A 22,558-nucleotide genomic window follows, 5' to 3' on the forward strand; every position below is an offset into this window, starting at 1 on the left:
TTCTGTCCAGGTGTGAGCATAATATTCAATACCACAGCATTTATAGTATATATCTCAGGACTACCTAATTTCACTTTTCTGACTCTGAGGATTCTTTCTTGCAAAATTAGCAATATATTTAATTATCAAAAAGCTTTTTGTGGTTATATTATCTGTTTTTCTAGATGTTTGTGGTGGGAGGAATTTCACCATGCTGCCAGAACCAAAAGTCTCCAAATATTGCACGTTTCAAAGCATGTTTCCTGTAAATAATGATTTATGATTGTTCTCTTGTGCTTGGACTAGGTAATGGATAGACTGAACAGCCTGGAGCTGGTCTTTTGATATCTGTATTCATCTTTTGGCTGCATGTACTGGACAAGCCAGGGTTTATAAAAGATAATTGTATGTCGTTGTTTCTAAGTTGACGTGAGACATAAATTATTTTCTATATTTTCTTGAATACTCCTTATTAATGTTAATAGAAGTGTATTTTTCAAGCTTGTGACCATTTTATTTTGGGCCAAATTTGTGGAAGGTGGGTTTCTGCTCTCAAGAGTGAGGGAATTGACATTGAAAAAAGTAGGGGTCATGTGTGTAGTGTTTGTGAGAGTGTAAGATGGCAGGACACCAAGGTGAAGTAGAAAGAGTAACAGGTCAATGTCAGAGCATCATTGGTAGATACCACTCTCAATAGGTTGTTGATGAGGTTAGGAGAACCAGAGTGGAAGAGCACGTCTTTGATCAGAACTGGCTGACAGCTTTGGAGGTTCGAAAACTAGATGCATGAAGATAAAGCTTCTGGGACCCATTCCTGTTCTCTGCTGGTCTCTGAATTGGGCATCAATGCTGTTACACTCTGGCATGTTTTGTTTTGTTGACTGCCTTGGTGGTGACAAGAAGAAGCTGGAACCATTCATTGCTGTAGGCAGTTTGCTAAGCACTTTATTCATGTTCTCCAGTTAATCCTTTAAAATGCTCTAATGAAAATATATTTCCTATTGTATATATGAGGAAATTGAAGTTTGGGAGGTTAAAAAAAAAAAAAAAACTTGAGCTAAGTGAATGGTAGAGCTGGGATTTGGATGTAGTAATAAGTAGTTCCAAAACTTGTGTGCCTAATTTCTCTGTAATACTGCCTTATTACAGAAGCAAGTCTTTTGAGTCAATTTTTATTTATTGTTAATTTGTTAGACTTAAACTGTAGCAAATTTGCATCCCTTTAACACACTCATGCAAATGCTGGCTGGCTCTGTCTAGTCTGGGTTGCGCAATCTGTTTATACAGTCAAGTCTTTGTAGGGGGCTTCTAGAGTAGCACTCTACCCCCTGCCAATATTTATGAACAGTCAAAAATTAACAGATCATCCCTGATTAGACACTTCCTTTTTAGTTCCATGTTTTCTTCATTATGTTGAGGTAATTTTTTATGTTACTGATTTTTAATACAATACTGTTACTAAAACTATTTATCTTGAAATAACAGAATACGTATGTTGTTACCTTCCCAAGCTGTGCCTATCTTTTAGGCTTAGGAGACAAAGTCTTGACATTAGGAAGTTCTATGATTGATCAGATAAATTTATGAGTCTCTTTTAGCATTATTCTGTGAGATATTAAATGGTTTAAAATAAAATAGACAAGATGAAAAGGATGGACGCTTACCATTATTTTTGGATGAGCTAGATTTTTAGAATCAGTGAATGCTATTAATGATCCAAAGCTTCCTGGGGAAAAAAGTTCAGAAGATCTATATGTCCTTCTGTAAAATGGGCTTAATTGCTTTCATGGTTGTAAATCAAATTTGGAACTGTGAATCAAATCTAACTCTTTAAGGAATGAGATTTCTTTGGGCTCAGCTAAATTTGTTCCTTTTTTTTATTAATTTGAATTATCTGATTTTTTCATTCCCTCCATCACAGCATGAACATGAAGTTAAATGGCATAAACTTTTTACATTTTATAATTCTAAACCTTTATTTTGTTTATTTGCTTAGAGATTGGGTCTAAAACAATAGCGTGCTTGGACAATTAAATTCTCATATATTTAGAATTTTAGAATTTAGTATTTGTCTTTAAAATAACTTTTTAACATACTCCTACTTTTGAAGGTTTTTGTTAATTAGAGATCTGTCTCTCAATGCTGTAATTTACTAATGTTCTTTAGATTATTTCATACAAGTTTAATAAAATCTGCTTCATTACTCTTCCTCTTCTAGGCACTTGGCATGAATTAAGTGTCTTCCGAAAGCTTCATCAGGAAGTATAGATAATATGTATACCAGAAAGGTTACATTTCTCTTAGCTACTCAGATGGGATAGATGTAGAATAAGAAAGGACAGCTTTGCCATTGTATTGTAAATGAAACGTGGCCTTGTCTAATATTTATTTTACGTAAAGATTATTTGCAGGCTAATCTAGAGGATGAAATTTTCTTCTCCTTTATATATCAGTCCCTATTTGTAACCGTGTCATTTGTTCATTTTTAATTAATAGAATTTGTGAAATGTTCATTTTTTTGTTTGTTTAGGTCCTAAATCAAATGTGACTATTATCTTACATCCTTATAACTTAATAAGCCCTAGGTGTAGGGAGTTCATTCTCACTCTGGTCTTTAGCTATTTAGGATGACAAGTCATCACACAATGATCTGTACCTTTTTTATGCATCATAAATCACTGTGGGACACTGAACACAAAAATGTAAAATGCTTTGTAAAAATACTAATATAGCTTTAGAGATTTTCTGATTCATAAAATCTTGAACTTAAAATCTTGACTCTTAGAATACAAAAAACTACTCATAAATTTTTGAAATGACTATCTTCAGGTATCAGTTTAAAAAGAAAAATGATCCCTTGTAATTAAATGATCATTGGGGGCAAATTGTAATACATCAATGAATTTGTTATAGGATAAGTGAAACCAACTAATATTTACTGATTGTCTACAGTTTACCTTGATACATGTAGTGCCATAGATTAAATCTAGCAAATTTTAAACCTGAAAAAAAACCAGTTGACTAATATGATCTCTGGGAGAATAGACGAGGCCTCCTGACCCAACCGTTCTTACCCAGGGATAAGGAAGAAAACGGTGAGCAGGAAAGACTTAAGTTACTCACATTAGAGCTAATCTAGATGTGTAATTAGGAATTTTGTTCTTTAACATTTTTATCAGCAAATCTTATTTTATTATGAGTAGTAATTTTTGTTAGTCATTTGCTCTTCTGAAAATTTAAAAAATGAATACATAACAAAATAAAAATCAACCATAATCCTGTTGCAAACCTTGATATAACCTCTGTTACCTTTTGGTTTGTATGTTTCTGGGCCTTTTTTTTTTTTTTTTCCTATGAATATGAACATAAATGCCCCTTTCCCCTACAGATTTTGAGTTACAGAGCAGACATGGTATTCTGATTTATAACCTTTTTTAAAAAGTCAATAATAATAGGGAGAGTTTCCATGTCAGTAAATATAGTCATCCCTCAGTGTATGGAGGCGATTGGCTCCAGGACCCCCTCATATACCAAAATCAGGCATACTCAAGTCCCTCAATCTAGTCAGCCCTGCCCTGCAGAACTTGCTTATACACAAAGTTGGCCCTCTGTATACTTTAGTTTCTCATCCTTCGAATACTATATTTTTGACCTATGTTTGGGTGAGAAAAACCCACATATAAGTGGACCTTTGAAGTTCATTTATGTTGTCCAAGGGTTAACTGTATACTTCTATAATGCTGTTATTTAGTAGCTATAATATGTCTTATTGTGTGACTGGATATAACACATTTACTTGGGTGACCCTTATTATAAGGCTTTTGGATGCTTTTGATTTTTCCCTAATAAATGCAGTGATGTAGTGAGAGTTCTTTATAGTCCATAGTTTTCTGGGAAATGTGACAATTAGCTATTAGGTGTTCAATATAAAGTATATTAAAGTAGCCCATTATGTAGCTCAACTTTAGACCCAATAACATTAGATTGAAATCTGGACCTTCATGTGAGTCAGGGGATGAGGAAGAGAATTCCTTGAATGAGTAACCTATACTTAGTTTTCACTACCTCACCTCATATTTCCTTTTGAATCTATTCTAGTGAGATTTTTGTCCCTGTCAGTCTGTTGAAACTTCTCTTGCTAAGGTCAGCAACAATTCCTGTTTGGCTAAACTCAAGAATAATAAATTATTAGGACCCCTTCATCAGCATCCTACCAACTTTTTTTTTTAATGCCTTCTTCCTTTGGCTTTTGGCGTACCATACTTTGTTTTTCTGCAGCCTTAATTGATTGTCCCTTCTTGGTTATCTCGGCTGGTTCCTCCTTATTTTCCCATCTTTAAATGATGATGTACCCCAAGGCTTTGCCTCATTCTCTATTCTCTCTCTAGGAAGCATTTACATATGCTTCCTAGACAAATTTGGTAACTCCTTTTATGTTAAAAATCGCATGTCGATGAACCCAAATATATGTCCTGAATCCCTTCTGCTTCCCTAAATAACTTTTAACTGTTTAATATCTCTGGATGTTTAAGACCGTTTTCTCAGTCATCCCAACCAAGAACCTTGGGAGTCCCTCTGACTCTCTTTGACCTCTGTTCCTTTAGGGAGTCTTTTTTTAATTTTCCTTCAAAATATATTCAGTCTCTACCTGTTTCTTCACTTGTTGCTCTAATTCAAAATGTCTGTCATCTTGCATATAGACTGATCAAATAACCTTCTAATTGGTTTTCTTTTCCTTTTTCCTTCCTCCTATGTAATCTATTATCCTCACAACAGCACCCTACCCTGCAAAGTAAATGAGATTATGTCATGTGTCTTGCTCAAAACTTATGCTGTCAGTCTTAACTTAATGTTATCAGTAGGTCTTGGAAACTTCAAAGTGAAAACAATGTACTGTGTGCCTTAAGAACTTAACTCTTGTTTATGTCAATTAGCCTATGGTAAAATGGGTTTCATCATATAGTACATTGTTTTGCTTAAAGTTGCAGTTTCCAAGAACGTATCAACGAAGTTAAGTGAGGACTTACTGTATTCTTTCTGTCCTTTTCAGGGTGCAATCCAGTCTCCTGTGTGTCTGACTTCTTATCACCTTCTAGCTTGCTCACTCTTGTCTAGACACTCTGATTTTTTTTTTTTTTCCTTGAAAACAACAAACTCATTTCCATTTATGGGCCTTTGCACTACTGTTTCCTTTACCTGGAACTCTTTACCTAGATCATTGCATGAGTTCCTCTTTCCCTTCTTTTAGATCTTTGCCGCTTCTTTGGAAAGGCCTTCCCTAACTATCTAAAATTGTTACATTCTACTCAGTCACTCCCTAACCCATTACTCTGCCTTTATTTGTCTCTTGCACTTAAAAGCTCCTTGGCATATTCATTGTTTGTCTCCCCACTGGAATGCAAGCTCCACTGTATCCCAAGTGCCTAGAATGGTACTTGGAGTATAGTGGATAGCCAGTAGGTGTTTGAATGAATGCCTGAGCTTCCTTTATTCTTACTAATTCAGATTTTATCCTTCCTAATCCCACAAGGAATTCGAATTAGCTTATAAAATACTTTTAAATATGCTAAAATAGAAAACATCCAGGCATGCAAAATATAGATAGACTAGGAATGACTGGTGGGAAATTTAATATGCAGGTCATGCAAGGTTTGACGTGGTTCTTAAATGTGGATTGGGAATTTGGCTTTGAAGTCTTGACTGCCAAGACAGAAAGAGGAACACCTTGTCTTTAAGAAGACAACATTCTTCTACTCCAGAGAAGCACAGCTTTTCCTATCATTTCAACAACTGTCCTATAAGACATGAAATAGTGAATTTTATATAGCCGTGTTTAATATCCATCTTTAAACTGGAGGGATGATGCCATGATGAAGCTCAGAGAAAGCAACTCTCTTGAAATGGTTTAGATACTTACATACATCCCTGTTTCCTCCTCCTCTCAGTGTCCTCTGCCCCCACCAACATGCATGCTTCTGAGTAAGGCAGAGCTTGTTTTAGCACCATTATCAAGGTGCAGCTTTTTTTCCAAGTGACAGAACAGTGAAAGAAAGTTCACCCATTATTCCTATAATAACATGGGCACACAGCTCATGCAAAGCAAGATGAAAATTAGCCATATAGTATGCCTTTAGTCGAATGCGGCTTCTGGAAGGTACTCAAATTACTGACAATAGTGACTATTCTGATCAAGTTATTCTATGGTAGTTTATAGTCTTTGATAGGAAATTTTGACATCTAGCATCTTAATTTGGAATTAGGCAAATTATGGGTGAGTGTCATAATGTAACTCCAGAAATATTAATATACTAGTAGAGAATTAATTGCATTTTAATAGAGAAGATTTTTATCATTTCAACCTGTTTACTTCATTTGGTTGAAGTTGAATGTATTCGAAATTAGTTGAGGAAGATCTTTTATTAGAATCATCATTAAGTTTTATTTAATGTTTTAATTTATTGAGTCAACCGAATCCTTCAAATTGTTGTATGATTTAAATAACTGAAGTATTTCGAGAAAAAAACAGTCTAGAATGTGTTGTAAACAGGACTGGTTAGTGATACTATACTAACTTGGAAATGACCACACTAAGGGCCAAAGATTGATTTTATGTTCCAATATACTTTTATTTTGGATTTATCACTTCTAGTTTTATATCTAAGACATTCTTTTAGTGTAATAGAGAAAATATTTGGAAGATGGCTGGGAATTATTTTGCATCCTGTTAGTATCTGTTTATGAGATTCTCAGTTTCCCGTTGTTTAATTTTATTTTCCCAGTGTCAAGTTCATGGTTTGGCTGGGGGAGGTCTTTAGGGGGAAAATGATTTGGCAGTGTGGTGCAGAGTTTTGCAACACATCACTAATCGTGAGAGGAGATTGTTTTGGTAGAGCTGTTCCTCTCCCTTGTTCCTTTTTTCTTGTGATTTTTTGTTTTCAGATTGTCAGTTTTTATCACTGTAACTGTCTTAACCCTGCACAGCTGTCCTTTTCCCTGTCTATTTTGTTCCATATATGCTGTCTTTTGGCCTGTAGTTGTCCCTAAAGCTTGTCAAAGAATTCTCATTACCTTTTTTGTTTTTTTCCCCCAAGTTTATTTCAGTTCTATCTGTAATTACTATGGTCTTTTTCCTAGAGTGACATAAGGAAATACAACTTGTCTTTGTTTTCAGTACCAGCATAGCCCTCTTAAGAGTAATACTGGAACTTGAAAACATTTAGACTGGGATTTTAACCAGTATTAATTGCCTAGCTCGTTTGGAAATGACAAGCTTTTTTTTTTAGTAAAAAGAGCAACTGCCCTCATTGTTTACTGTTGATATAATTCTTGAAAAAAAATACAAGAAAAATAGGTATAGGTGTCCCAGTACCAAATGTTTTCTTTAGTGAATCCCCTGTAAAAGGATTTGTTAAAGTAGAAACCGTATGCCTATCTCTGAGGGAGATTATGGGCTTCAGCCTTTGGGGAATAGACTAAATCATCCTAAATTCAGTGTTTCTAGAGTTTATTTTAATCAATGGAATTGTGGAATCCTGAGAAGAGTAGAACTGTAAGTTTGAGAGTACAGGTTTTAAAGTTTGATAGACCTGTGTTTAGAGCTTGCCTTTGTCCCTGTTAGTTGAATAATTATTGTATCACCTGTAAAACGCTAGCAGTCCCTCAAAAGGTAGTTGTGAAAAGTGAAATAGAAAACATTTAGCATGGTGTCTAGCACATGGCACCATGTTATTAACTACTGTTCAGTAAACTTCTTGATTTGTCAGGTAAATCTCATCTGGATTGGCACTTGTCATACATCAGAGATTAGGACAAATTCCACAGTGATATGTGTCATAGATTAAGGAATAGGCTTAACTGGGAAAAGGGGACATTTACAAAGCCAGGATCACCTAGATGAAGGAAGACATGATTTCCCCATCCCCTTGTTATCCACATAGGGGAATGCCAGAGTTTGGGCAGTGTGCTAGACACAGCATAGCTTTTCATTCCAGTTGAGATACCCCTTTCCTGTATTATTCTCCCTTCTTCTAAGTGGTAGATCAACCTTACCAGGGTATAGTCACACAGACTACTTGGGAACCAGATGTTATAGTTGTGGATGCCTGCAGTCACCTGAGAAATTCAGCTGTCCAGCATATGGAGACGTTGGGGCCCATGGGAAATTGGGCCTGCCCTGGAGAGAGAGGAAGCCATGGTCCTGCTGGAAGCTGAGCATGGCTGCAGCCTCTTCTGGAAAACGGGATGGTAGAGTGGTTCCAGCACATTTTCTAGGCAGTCCAGAGCGACTCCTGATGTTTTTCAGACAGTTCTGCTTCTCGCATCCCACTTTATCGCACAGGGCCGGTGAATCGATTTTCTCAACAAATGATTGTCAAATTAAATGTAAAATATGTTTATTTCTATGCAGTTTAAGCAAATTGATATCAGGATAGGTAATAATAGAATGCATTTGAGAATCTTTAAATGAATGTAACTCTGAAAGAACATTGATTTTGATTAGCCCAGGCTCAACTTAGCTCCACAAATAATTATTGATGTGTTTAGGGTAGTGTATGTACTTGCTCTAGGAATTAGAAGATAAGTAGAACAAAGTCCATGTCCTTAGGGAGTTTAGTGTTTTAGAGGGATGGAGTAGAAGAAGCTTTTAAAAATGCAAGTAGAGTATAAGAAGTATCATGAGAAACATTACCAAAGGGCTGAGGGCAGAAGGTGACAAGTCTGAAAAGGTATCCAGTGCTGAATCTTACTTAACACATTTGTTTTTGGGGAAGAATTTCATGCTTGTTAGATCTTAAATTTTCTAGTCTGTATGGGACAATGGAAAGGAGAATGATTTTTTAAAGATTGATTGGCTAAGTATCATGTGGAATTTAGAGATTACTAAAAATTTCACTCAGATTTTTCTTTGGGAATTGTGATTCACAGTAGTTTTTACTGTAAATTGCACTTTCTGAAAACATTACATTTTAGTGTGACAAATTTACTAATGAACTAGTAGGGACTCATTCTAAGGTGGGAGAAAAACTAATAAGAAATCTGTCAACAGCTTCCAACGGCTGTCAGTTTTATTTTTATGATTAAGTCTAAGGGGGCGGGGGAGATGGAAATTGCATTAATCATTGCATGCTCAGCATGTAATTTGCCAGGAAAAAAAGTAGTGTAGCGCATTGAGGGATAGAATACATTTTTTCCCCTATCAGATGCTGTACTTTTGAGAGTCATATCTGTGGTCGCTACATGAGTAAAAGAAAAGAACAATTCCTTGAAGGATTCTTTTTATTTTAAAGAAATTACTTGCTGTCAATTTGTTCTTAATTTTTCATTTTATGAGGTCTGTCAGTATTGCTTAGGAAAAACTACGATTCACAGAGGAAGGTCTAGTCTCTGAGATGTTTCCTTTTAAGATATGGTCATTACATATGGTGTCAAAGTAGACGAGGTTTTTGGAGGTTTTAGCCCTGACTTGGCTGGTACTGGCCGTGTGGTCTTGAAATTCTCCTAACTTCCCAGGGATGTGGAGGGTGGGGGTGTTTCTCAAGGTGATCTTGGAGGCTGCTTTCATCCATCTAAGTTCTATATTTAATAATACCAATATTTTGAATGACCATTACTTGGTTTTATATACCACCATTTTACAAATGATATATTTTTAAAAATATGCGCTTTTGTATGAGTGGACATCCCCTAGCACATTTCGTTGAAACAGTACACGTAGGCTGGCATTTGACTTTTTGTTTGGCACTTCCTGCTTAGCTAACATTTGTATGTAATACAAGGTGGAGCGTGGAACCTTTACTGCGTAATGGCAGTTGTGAGTATGGCTTGGATGTGGTAGTGATGCTTGTTGCGCTTTCAGTTAAGATGCAGTCCATTTATATATTGTGCTTTAATAATGTCAACCATTGTAGGAAAATGTCAGACATGGGAATCATGGATAACTAGTAGCAGTGATTACCTTATCTCGGGACCAAGAGGATGGCTTCAACTCTTAAATGTCTTAAAATATTCTGTCAAAAATGGCTGGCTCACCAGGTACCAAACCAAGTTTGAATTTAGTGTATATCTTAGTTCCATTCTTGTAGTTCTTTGTGAGGGCTTTAAATCATATAGAGATTCTGTCTCTAATTTGGAGTATAGACGCACGTGCGTACTTTTCAAAATTGGTGGTTCACCGAATGTCTAGTATTATATGGCATTTGTTTGTTAAACTTTTATGATGAGTAAATTTACAGAAATTCTGCTCTAGACCACACTAACCAGACTGTCTAGTAATTTGTTTTTTCTTGTAGGTGCTGGAGGCAACTGTGATATTCTCAGTTAAACCTATTATTTAAATATTCTTGAATGTTAGTTTTATGCTATCCGTTTTGTTCAAATTCTGATTAAATTAGCTGCTGGTACATTATTACTGAGTGGTATCACTTGGAAGGAAGATGGTAGGGGTGTAGATAGCTTATATGCTCCCCCAAGAGACGTATATTGTAGTGCCATATTGTTTGGAGTCGTTTCATAAATTCTGCCACAGGTCTTTTAACTTAGTTCGTTACCACCTTGTTGCCTCCCCTGTGTAGTCATTCTTCCTAAACCCTATTAGCCAAATGGCCACATGACTCGAATTAACTTCCCTTTTTATGTTGCTGTTTTTTTGTATATAGCTTACAAAATTTCTAAGTTCTAGAAGAATTCCAAAAGTTGTGTGAGACAACAGAAATTGATACAGCCAATTTAGACAAAAGTTAGAAATGAAATCAATACTGTCATATTTTTGAAATCGAAAAAGAGAGGCAAAAATGTATCAGACTTCGCTTCTCTAAATTGCTTCCAGCTGCCTGCTTCCTGATATAGAAATATTTATTAAAAGTGGCAGGTTAAAAATTGGATTCCTAAGGCAAAATATGACTGGTTCCATAATTTTGTTAAAAAGCAGGAAATATCTGAGATTTTGTCACTGTAGTGGCTTTATTTTTTTGGAGGAGCATTGTGTGGAGCAAATACATGTTTCCTAGCCAGCAAAACAGGACAGTAAACAGCTGAGACATTTAAATGAACCAAAAAAAAAAAAAAATGTCCTAAGGTAGTGAGTAGGGGCTTATGAGATTTTTCCTTAAGTATTTCAACACTATAAATGTTTACAAAGGTAGAAGGAGCCATTTAAGACAAAAAGACAATTAAAGATGACTAATTGAAGGCTCATTGAATGATTTAAAAAATTATTAGGCGGAAATGCTTCTTAGAGCCTTTTTAAAATCAAGAAGAAGCTTACGTTAATTCTGACGAGAAATTGAGGAAAGGAAGACAAATATGTTGAAAGTGTTTGAAGGTTTTGGGGAACGTGTGTTTGAAAAATGAGGGAAACGACAGAGAGAAATAGAAACTGTACGTTGGAGATATATTTGGAAGTTATTTTTCTTAAGGCATTCAGTAGTTCAGGTGGCAGGTACATGTGCTCAGGAAGAGAGTTTGTTAGGTTAAAAAGCAGTTGCTGGAAAGTATTCCAAGTTAAGCCTGTGGATTTAGGCACTATGAATCCTGAAGGAGGAATCTGGCAATCAGAAAACATTGTGTAGAATGATTGTGTTGGCAGTGTCAGTAGTGGTTTTGCCTTATGATCTTCCTTAACCACAAGGAAGTCCGAACAAAGCTGACATCACTTCATATCTGTGTAGTATTTGGTCTGAGGGGAAAGAAACAAGGAGGACATAATATGTATTTTCCCATTCATGTTGACCTGTTAAGATCATTTAAAAATGAATCCTGAATATTTCATAATATTTTGTCATTGTTGCTCAATATATCATAATACTCATTAGCCATTTTCATCATATTATACATTAGGGTTGCAGTTTACAGAATACAAGGCAGATGGTAGTGGATGGCCTTATTAGCAATATGGAAAAGAGAGAGATTAACATTTACTGGTGGTTTGCTTCTTAATATAATCAGAATGACTAATCAAGCCTTGTGAAACCAGTAACTTGGATAGGATATGTAGGCACTTATCTATATGTTATTGTGGTTGGGATAAATATGAATTATCTATGTAATAAAAAAACTTGAAAGGGTTTCTAGGTGATCTTCTAGATATAATTCATGGTGTCAATATAAAGAGTCAAGTATTTCATACAAATTAATTTCATAACATCTGTGATTCTCATTAGAGGGGAAGTAGAGTTGGGGCCTTATAGTTTGAGGTATTAATGGCAAATTCGATATTTAATCTTATTTGGATATGAAGATTATTTTTAAAAACGAATCAAACCTATATATCAAAATAAAGCCTGAACACGATCTTTCTTTAATAGGTCATGGATTAAAAGAAAGTTGAAAAAGCTATAGGAGTTTCTTATATTAGCTATTCTTAAACATTCTTCTTAAATGTATAGAAATTTAAAAGGCAAACATTGAATCAAATTATGGTGCTACAACCTTTTAAGGCATTTTGAATAGAAATCCCAACTAAGCATTAAAGAATGTGAACAAAATCAAATACTTTGGTTGAAGTTATGCAACCTTGAACAACTTGCTAAATTAATCTTTAGTTTTCTAATTAAAAATTAGTAGGGACAGGATGTGACTCATGGTTCTGAGCAGTAAATGAAGTAATTCTTATAGTTTATTGAGTAATTCTTCTTTCAAGAAATGTTTATTGAATATATCCTATATGCCTCCCTGTCTGTGATACTCTGGGGATACAAATTTAATACAAATGGGACCCTCATGGAGATTATAGTCTATTAGGAAAAATAAGAAAAAAGTGATTGCAATAGGGTTTACTATAATGGGGATGACAACAAAGACAGAGTCTGTTTAACAGGCGAATGCAACTTCAGTCCACTCCACAGACAGTGGTAACTGAGGGGATGGAGGTAGATCTGGCTTTTGTCTTATTCCCAAATTTAGGCATATGGCCGAGGCCTATTGTGGTGTTCTTTTGGTTAAACTTTAAAACATGAGATTGGTAAATACGGACATTTTTTAGAAGAAAAATCCTATGAGATTTCTTAGACCATTATAAGATTATTTGTATAATTTATAAGTACTTTTGTTTTATATAATTTTAGTCGATCTGTGTTTAAGGGTCTTTAATTCTTCTTGTGTCAATTGTGCCCTGTACTTGCGTTGTCCAGCTGGCTTCCCATCCTCAGGCTGAACCATCTCCTCCTTCAGTGTTGTGTAATTCTAGGACTATTGCTGTAGCCTGTAGGTTTGTCATAGCAAGTTTGCATTTAAGTAGGAATTTGGAAAAGACAAACTTTGTTCCTCTAATGTTTTAACTTGATGTCCTGTGATATTCTAAGTGGCTCTTAACTTTTAAAATTTCATCTTTAGTTGTGGTAAAAGACATGTAACATAAAATTTACTATTTTAACCATTCTTAAATGTGCAATCCAGTTGTGTTACATACATTCACATTGTTGTATAACTGGTTTCTAGAACTTTTTCATCTTGCAAATCTGAAACTCTATAGCTGTTAGGTGGCTCTTAATTTTAAGATTATAGTTTTTGCAAAAATTTCACAAATGATGCTTTTATTACTTACTGGTGGTGGTGTTATTTCTTAAGAAAAGATTTTGTAGATGACTTTAAAATATAAAATAGTGCGTCCTTAATTTATACTGTAAAATTACAATATTTGGATTATTGTAAAATAGATTTAGAATGAGGGATTATACTTAGGCCGTCAATCTGCTTTTTAAAAAATCATAAGTTCTAGTAGGATTTGGTTATTTAATCAATGGAAATGTGTATGGTTAAGTATGTTTGAACTTTTGGGAGACAGTGTTTATCAATCTTAAGAAATGCCCTTGTCTTTTACATGAGTGGCTTAGGCTGTAGTAGGTAATCTCTCACGTCTCCACCATTGTTGACAATTTTTTATTTTGTTGGTTTCCTTCACTTTTAAATAGTTTTCATTATAAATTATTTATTATTTGGCACATGGGAGCCACTTTAAGGAAACATGAAAATGTGATTTCTTTAGAGTGGCTGTCTTTCTCTTTAATTCTAACTTTCATTTCCATGTGGTTTTTGCTTTTCATTCAAAATATCATTATTTTATAATATTTTTATTGTCCCCTCCAGGGTATCTAGTAGTGATGTTTAAGGTAGATTTTTTTTCCATGATTATATTTTGAATCTCTTGTAGCCAGTGTTAACTAATACTGTCCTTTTGCTAGGAACCATTATTGTTTTTATGATTAGTGGTTCTTTTATCTTCCAAGTTATTGGTGGTAACTTCCTACACCTATCACAGTACATTGAAGATGACTTGATGCTTTATCAATTTTTTATTTTATGATACTTTTAGCTTTTTAAAGTCTGACTTGTTGTGGAAGAGGTGCAAATAGAAATGAAAGTTATATTTTGATGGTTTATGTCTTGCCAGCTACTTTTTCATTATACTTCTTTGAGTTGCCATAAATTTCATTCTTGTACCAATAACATAAAATCTTGTAATCAAAATATAACTCCTACCTAATAATAGGTGTATTTTATATTTTTCGTGTCTTAATGAATGGGAATATAAAAAGTATTAATGAGCACTTTCTTGTCCAAGAGTCAATATTGAAAATTCCAAAAAAGTAAAATTGTCATATAAAAAGTTAAATTCATTTTTAGAGATTCTTCTAATTGGAAAATTAAAGTATGGCACAATCACAGAAAACATCTTTATAAATAATAAAATTAACTACACAAAAATTAAAAATCTCTGCTAGGGAAAAAGCAAAACAACAAAAGATTAACTCATGGCAAAAATCTAAACATAAATGATGAGATGCAAAAAAATATTGAAGCATCTTTAACAAATGAAGAGATTTCACAACTTGATAAATAAAATGCTAACAACTTATTAGAAATACTGGCAAATAACACTGACAGTGCACAGAAAAACAATGCCTTTGAAAAGATATTCTGTCATGCATAAAATAATACAACTGCAACTTAAAACTTCCCTGAGATATTATTTTTTCACTTAGTTGATTGGCAAACATAAAGCCTAATATACTTTGAAGTAGATGTGAAGAATCAATTCTTCAGTTTTTGGTGGGAGTATAAATTTGTATAACCTCTGGAGTGTTGTTTGGAAATATCTTTTAAATGGACATACTCTTTGAGCACTTTTAGAATAGGTATAAACAAGGCTATTCATTGCAGTGGGGTAGCTCTTTCAGTAACTTTGAGTTTTTCATACATACTTAAATGTGAGTGAAATCTGTCTGTAAGGATACAGAAGCTGGTAACAGTGATTGCCTCTTGGGAGGGAGACTGAGGTTGCTGAAGAAGATATGAAAGGCAGCTTTTTCACTTGAATATTCTTTCTAGAATACATGTGCATGTATTACCTGCTAAAGTTAATATTAAAAAGTATAACATTGAATTAAGACTCTTGTAAGCCATATGTGCAGTACACCGTCAGTGGGCAGCACAGGTGTTTGCACATCACATGTGTGCCAGTAATGCCGCAGTGTTGTAGGGTGTGCCATTCAGTTCAAACGTCTCTCCCTCAAAAGGAAGTGTCTTCACCTGTGCTCCTCACCCCTGACTACCTAGGGCAGGCACTCTATTACATATATTTGTTCATTCTTTCTGTCTTTTTCCAAGTGCCACATTTGTGATTCAATCATTAATGCTTTCTGCTGGTTGTTAAACATCTTTTTCAACAGATAGTCTCCATGAGTGTTGGGAGCACATCCCCCTTTGCACTGCTGGGTCCCCAGCATGTACTGTGATGCCTTGTGTGTTTTTGACATCCAGGGCTTATTTGAATGAGTGAGGAATAATTCTAGAATATCAGAGCCAAGCTACAGCTTATTAGGAAAAATATGATGAACAGGCCTCTTCTCACCTGTGTGGAAATTTCTGTTCCTTCTTTCTGTGGCTTCCCTAACACAAGTAAAAATTTCAAACTTTTTTTGGTGGTGGTGGGGGGGCATCACAGATCTCTTTCAGAAACCAGGATAAACCATAAAAAGGGCAAAGATGCAGATACCTATAAATCTTGTCACATAATGTCAGTGGTTTCATGGATTTCCCAAAAGCTCTTAAGCTGGACCCACCTCACTCCAAGCATCTGCTCTGCAGGAATTTTTTTCTGACTGACCTTTATTCTGAGAATTTTTGGTATTGTTGCTGTTTCCTCCTGTTCCTGGGACTGGGCTGTTGTATTATTATGAAGATTTTCAAATATACAGAAAAGTTATAAAAGGTACTTTTGTACACCAAAACATCTAATACCCATATTCTACAATTAAACTCTTACCATGTTTCCTTTATCACGAAACTACCCACATACCCTTCTATCCTTAGTGCATTTCAGAGTACATTGCCAACATTAGCACTTTCCCCCATATACTTCAGCTTGCAGGGCATTAACTGCATGTCAATATTTGTTTATAGGGCTTTTATTGAGGTAGAAACTTACATACAATGAAATGCACAAATCTAAAGTATTAAATTTGAGTTTTGAAAAAAATATACACCTGTGGATAGTTTTGAGTTACCTGTGTAACTCAAACTCTTATTAAAATACGGACCATTGCCATCACTCTAGAAAGTTTGCTCATGTTGTATCCTAGTTTGTTTACTGGTTTAAATAATTATAACTTCTTCCTGTTTAGTTATATATTATAATGCACTGTTTGATTGGCATTTTCTTGATCATTAGATGAGATCTGATGCATGAAGATCAATCAATCAGGATCCTTAAGAATTGCCCTAACCATCAAACTAAGAATATACAGTAGGGGTCAGTAATGAAGTTGCCAACCCTGGTGGTTGAGTTAGTGGTGGTCTCTGATAAGCCTTTGTGGAGGAAAAGGAGGTGTAAGAATACTGATTGGGCTGAAGGAAGTGGGAGTCTTATTAATCGCCTGTGCTCACAGGAGTCCTATAGCCAGCATCTTATTTAACAAGCTTCTTGCCACCCAGTTCCTCTTCAGCTTAGGAGTTTTCTCACCACATAACTTACTACTCAGTTACTCTGTAAAGGGAGATAAGGAAATGAGGATTATTATAGTGATTGAGGAAGAATGATAGTCACCTATCATAGAGCAAGCACAGTGGTGGAGAGGGGTCATGAGGAGTAGGCCCAGCAATTTAGGGCCTTATGCCACCAGCTGATAGAATTTGTGGAGTCACAGACCCCTGGGAGATAGAGGAGGTGGAGTGTCCAGTGGGAAGAAGAACTCTAAGACAAACTTAATCTCTTTTCATAGAAGTCTTGTCAGGGTAGGCATAGTGATTATAGCATATTAATGTCTCTGATGTAATTCAAACTTGCCTTAGACACAATCAATTCATAAACTTTGTATGGATTAAAGATGCTAGCAGCTTCTTAAATATGAATTGATTTGTGGTCTGAGAACTAAATAAATGTAACCAGATACTATAGTTTTCAAGTCAAACTAGAAATACAAAAGCACTGTTTGTTAGTAATACCCACAGAACAGAACCATCCATATCAAAACAACTTTATTGTACTTGAATCATATTACTGCAGATGCACTAGCTGATTTTTATAACTGTGACCATTATCTAAAAGTATAATACATTGATAACTTGGCACAAGCCTCTGTTTAAATTTGTTTTTAATTTTATGATCTAGGCATTTATGTGTTCATCACTATTAACAATGTCTGCTTATTAAATGAATTGTTCTTTTTTATGTAAACTTATTACCATAATGTAGCAGTTGTAACCAGTGTGCATATTCCCTGAAGCTTCTGATAATTCTTGTTTTCTGGATCAGCCCCTCTTATCTTATTTTTCCTTGGGTGGTTCCCTATGGTACAGAGTTAAAAAATCAGTCACCTAGGAAGTTTACTGTCCGGTATTTTGCAAATTAAGCCTCTGCAGTTGGCATGATCTCTTTTATGAGTATGAAATCAATACATAATAGTGGTATTCGAGATTTATCGAACATTTTTTGTATGTTTTTCGTTTATTATTTAATCTTCCCAACAGCCCCAAGAGGTAGGTGCTATTATTATCTTCAAATTACAACCAAACACAGGGGTTGGGTAACTTGCTTGTGCACAGTTCAAAAGTGGTAGAACTTGAACTCAAATCCATTTTCGTACCTACTACACCAAAGACTTCTACTCATTCTAACAGAAGCCTCATTAGATTAGTTAACTAAGTACCACCAATGGTACTAGTAGCTCTGATTCAAAGAGAAAAATCCAACTCTTTCTCGAACATGAGTTACTTCTTAAAACAGGTTAAGCTGTGACCTCTTCTATGCCTCATCTCAGGTGGTTCACTCAGCATTCACTTAGCATAAGTAAGCAGTGGCTTTGAATTTTTAATATCTTGCGATAGTGGGTTTAGGCCATTAGCTAGGTCTGAATCAGCGTATTCTTTTACTCCATTGTACCTTTGGACACAGCTTAATTGCAGTGTTCATATAGTAAATCACTAGAGGAAGAATGTTGATTTGCATACAAAGTATTACAGTCATTTTGTTTTCCAAATATACATTTCCTAGTCTAAAAATTTAAATTTACAGTGGGGAATTTTAAAATAAGGTTATATTTTATCTGAAAGATAGCTTTATCTTATATCCAATTACATTATCATGTAATTTCTGGTGCTTCAATATCATCAGATAGGACAGTTCTAGTAATAGAGGAAAATGTAAAGGTTATACCTACTGTCTCTCCTATTTATACTTAAACCTCTTTAGCTTTGGGAGGGGTTGTTAGTTAATAAGTACAGTTTTATTTCTGGACAGTGTTTTTGGTGCTTCTCATTAGCCAGTGGTCAATAATTGCGCTCACTTTTGGAAAGTATATTGCCAGAGTTAAATTGTTAATTTAAAGCAACCATTTCCCTAATCATCTGTATTTTTTTATATGTTCTCAAACAGAAGAAAGAACCTTCTAAATCCAGTGTCAAGAAAAAAGTGACCAGAGTTGCAGAAGCAAAAAAAGTAATGAAGAGAAATTTCAAAGTGAATAAGAAAATAACATTTACTGATGAAGGGGAGGTAAGATTCTGTAAATGCTTTATTTCAGGGGTACATTCTGAGAATCATGAAGAGATTGACTCCCCTGTTGACTTATATTCAGTAATGAGGAGGTAAATGTTTCTCTACAGCATGCTGGGCCATTCTTTTCACTGTTACTGTAGGCATTTCATCAGCTCTACGCCTGTGAAGAAGGATGCCTTATTGTCAATAAACTGAGATACTTCTTGATGATACCAACACAGAGTTGGTTTTGAACTTTCTAAATTCTGTTTTTATAGATAAGATTTTCTCGTCATAGTATTCATCAGTCTGTTCTGCAGGAACAAATGCAAGAATACTAACATAGCTACTTGCCATGGCTTCTTTTGTTTGACTCTAAAAAATCTCTGCTTTGCACTTCCTCAATTTTAGATGCTGTACTTGCATGTTTCTTGCTACGCTGGGTATGGGAGGGTTTTCTCTGCTGCAGAATAATCACAGACACCTACGTGCCTAGTTTTCATCTCACCTTTACCTTGACCTTATTGTAAATACATACTTATAGTGTAGGGAAGGGGTTACCACTCACTGATTACTTATGAAAGGTCACTCTATTACATAACAATTCTCTTAATTTTTAAATGATGAAATAGATCCAGAATGCCACGTGACTTACCTAGGGAGTGATGACTAGTTAGTGGTTATTGCAGATCTTCCGAATATCATCTCATGGCCTCATTTCACCAGCCTGCAGGCTTTCCTGACCATCCTAACAGCATGTGCAACACCTTACCCCTACCGTAATCTCATTTCCCTCACCCTGTGTTATTTTTCTTCATAGCATCAGTCATTTTGTGACTTCAGTTTATATCTGACTCTTGTGAATTTCTGCCACACTACTTCTGCATAAGGGGAAGGCATTTTATGGACTTCGTTTACTGTCCTATCCCCAGCACCTAGAACAGTACGTAACATAATACCTCAGATTTATTGAATGAAGCATCTATCTCAATAAAATAACAGTGAGTTTTTCTAGTCACATTACATGACTATAATATGTCACGTACATTTCATCATCACTAATACAAGTGCTGCTTAAGTCCATATCCAATGGAGTATTTCTTTTTAATTCTGAAGTTGAAAATTTGGATGTAAGTGATGGAAAGTAACAAAAGGGTGTGCAGTTCAAAGGTGCTGGAAGTTGAAGAGGAAGCCTATATAAATAACAGATAATGAATCTTTATAAAATTTCTAAAAAGAGGTCAACACCTGAGAAGCAGGCTAACCTAGAAAAGTCATATGACATCTGATGTGCACTGTAAAATAAGATGAGTGCTCTTAGTGTAATGAGGTTCCTTAGTGTGCTGTGAAGTTTAACCATACAAATTATACCAGTCAGCTCCAGGATGAGTTTGAATCCTTAACTATGAAGTGTTTCAGTGTATACTTACTGCCGATAGGAGCTGTTTGTGAGCCATCCTGAAAGTTCTGACCTAAAGCTCTGAAAGAAACTCCATTCCCTCTGTGATAGCAGTAGGGATGAGGAGTGCGAGGAACAGATGATATTGTTATTGTTAGAATTGATCCCTCTCACTGTTTCTTTAGGGTCAGTGACTGCTAGCCTGTCTGCTCCTGTAGTAATAGTTGTCACCCCCATTGGTTGCCAAAAGCCGAGGCTGTGTCGGAATCTCATCTTAAAGAAAGGCTGTGGTGGTCACAACTGTGAGAGAGGAGGCGTTAATGCCTGCGATGTGTGTGTCTGTAATTTCCATTTGCTTGCAGGTTAATTAGCAGTCTTTCAAAAACAGTGGCAGCTATTTAAATCCTCCTGGCGACCAATTACTAGATAAAATAAGAGTTGTTCTTACCTAAATAGTCTGTAGAGCTTTATGATGTTAGACCTGGAAATTATTAAGTCAAACTTCTTTATATTTCGGGATGGGACACAGATGTCCAAAGATTAAGTAATTTATTCAGCATTATGCAGTTAGGCTAGTGAAAAAGCCAGGACATTTAGCCAAATCCGCTGACTCCCAGATCAGTACCCTCTCTTCTAAGTTACCTTGTTCCTTACCATAAACTGTGTGTGTAAATCATGTGGCTTTGAGCAGGCCTGTGAAACACAAACTAACTTTCTCCTTTATGTTTAGTTACTTCAGTTCTCGTGTGTAATACTGGCTGATATGTGATTCAGTGATCAATTTTGAGCTCCTCTTTAATACATGCAAGGTACTGTGTTGAGTTCTGAGGATAAATGAACAAGACATACAGCTTCCCTCTAAGAGATTAATTCTGCTAAGAGAAATAGGAAAATCAACACAGTGCCATGAGGTATGTGTTAGAGGTACGCATAACGTTCCACAGTGGCCCCAAGCAGGTACATGTTAGTCGGTCTAGGTCCTGCTCTGTGCAGGTAATTTTGAGCTGAGTCCTATGGAGAATAGGATACTAAGAATGCTGTTCGAGAAGCTGTTGAAGCATTCCTACTCCGCAACTGCCTTCTCCAAATTATTTTTTGAAATTTTCCTTTAATTCTGTTCTCACTGGGTATGGCAGCATTACTTTACCCTGACTGGGACAGTCTCTTCTGTGACTTGCTGACTTTAGTTATGAAGTTTGTTAGGTTGTAAGGCAGAAAGTCGGTGTAGGCACCTTTTAAGAACTATCCTACAAAAGGAAGTAATGTTCCCTGTTTCCTGCCTGACACTTACCTTTTTTCTGTCTGTAGTTGGTTCAGCAGTGGCCACAAATGCAGAGATCTGTCACAAAGGATAATGAGGAAGAAGATGACACTGGTGGTATCAACTTAGATAAAGCAAAAGAGAGACTACAGGAAGAGGACAAATTTGACAAAGAAGAATACAGGAAGAAAATTAAGGCAAAGCATCGGGTAAGCTTTCCTTCTTGAATTAATACTGAGCCAAATTTAGTGTGTGCCTGAATATATCTAAATAATCATTAGCTGTTCATTACAAGCATATTATTTTCTTCATTGTTTTCTCTGACACTTTTTTTTCCCTGTGGCTATTCTGTCCTTTTATCTGTTGCATTTTTCCTTCTGTTGGGGGTGTCTTTGTATACTGGCTGGTTTCTGCGAATGTTACCTAAATCTGCCTTTAATCTGAGGTGACGCAAGTAATATTGGTGGGTTTTTTATTGTTACAAAGTTTTTTTTCTTTTTAGATAATTGTAATTTTACTTGTAGGAGATCCTGTGATCCCCATTTCTATAATTTTGGTATTACCAGACTGCTATATATGAAACCTTACAGTATGCAGTCTTTTGGAATTGGCTTTTTTCATCCAGCATTACTCTCTGGAGATTCATCCAAGTTGTATGTATCAACATTTCATTCCTTTTATTACTGAGTAGTGTTTATGGTATGGATATACCAAGGTTTGTTTCACCATTCACCCATTGGCAAAGATTGGCGTTGTTCCCAAATTCAACTTAATAGTTAAATTTCTTTCCATAGCATTGATTTGCTAATAGATATAAGATTAAATGTATTTTAGTAAAAAAATGGAAACTTTATAAGAGGGAGTACTTCTATATAAATAAGTGTGTGCCCTGGTGGCCTTAAACTTGGCAGTTTTCTATTACCCTTGAGATAGTGGTCACATATGATAC

At 35.4% G+C, this 22,558-nt stretch overlaps 1 protein-coding gene across 1 annotated transcript in view; it reads left to right on the forward strand.

The window, feature by feature from the left end:
- The window catches only part of DDX10 (DEAD (Asp-Glu-Ala-Asp) box polypeptide 10), a 329,989-nt gene that overhangs the window by 183,318 nt on the left and 124,113 nt on the right, over nucleotides 1-22,558 (forward strand). The window contains exons 13-14 of the mRNA XM_012659131.1: nucleotides 18,848-18,967; nucleotides 21,657-21,818. Of these exons, the coding sequence (XP_012514585.1) occupies nucleotides 18,848-18,967; nucleotides 21,657-21,818 (282 nt within the window). The remainder of the gene's footprint in view (nucleotides 1-18,847; nucleotides 18,968-21,656; nucleotides 21,819-22,558) is intronic.

This window comes from Propithecus coquereli, unplaced genomic scaffold (genome assembly GCF_000956105.1).
Source record: "Propithecus coquereli isolate 6110/MARCELLA unplaced genomic scaffold, Pcoq_1.0 Scaffold6, whole genome shotgun sequence".
NCBI lineage: Eukaryota > Metazoa > Chordata > Mammalia > Primates > Indriidae > Propithecus > Propithecus coquereli.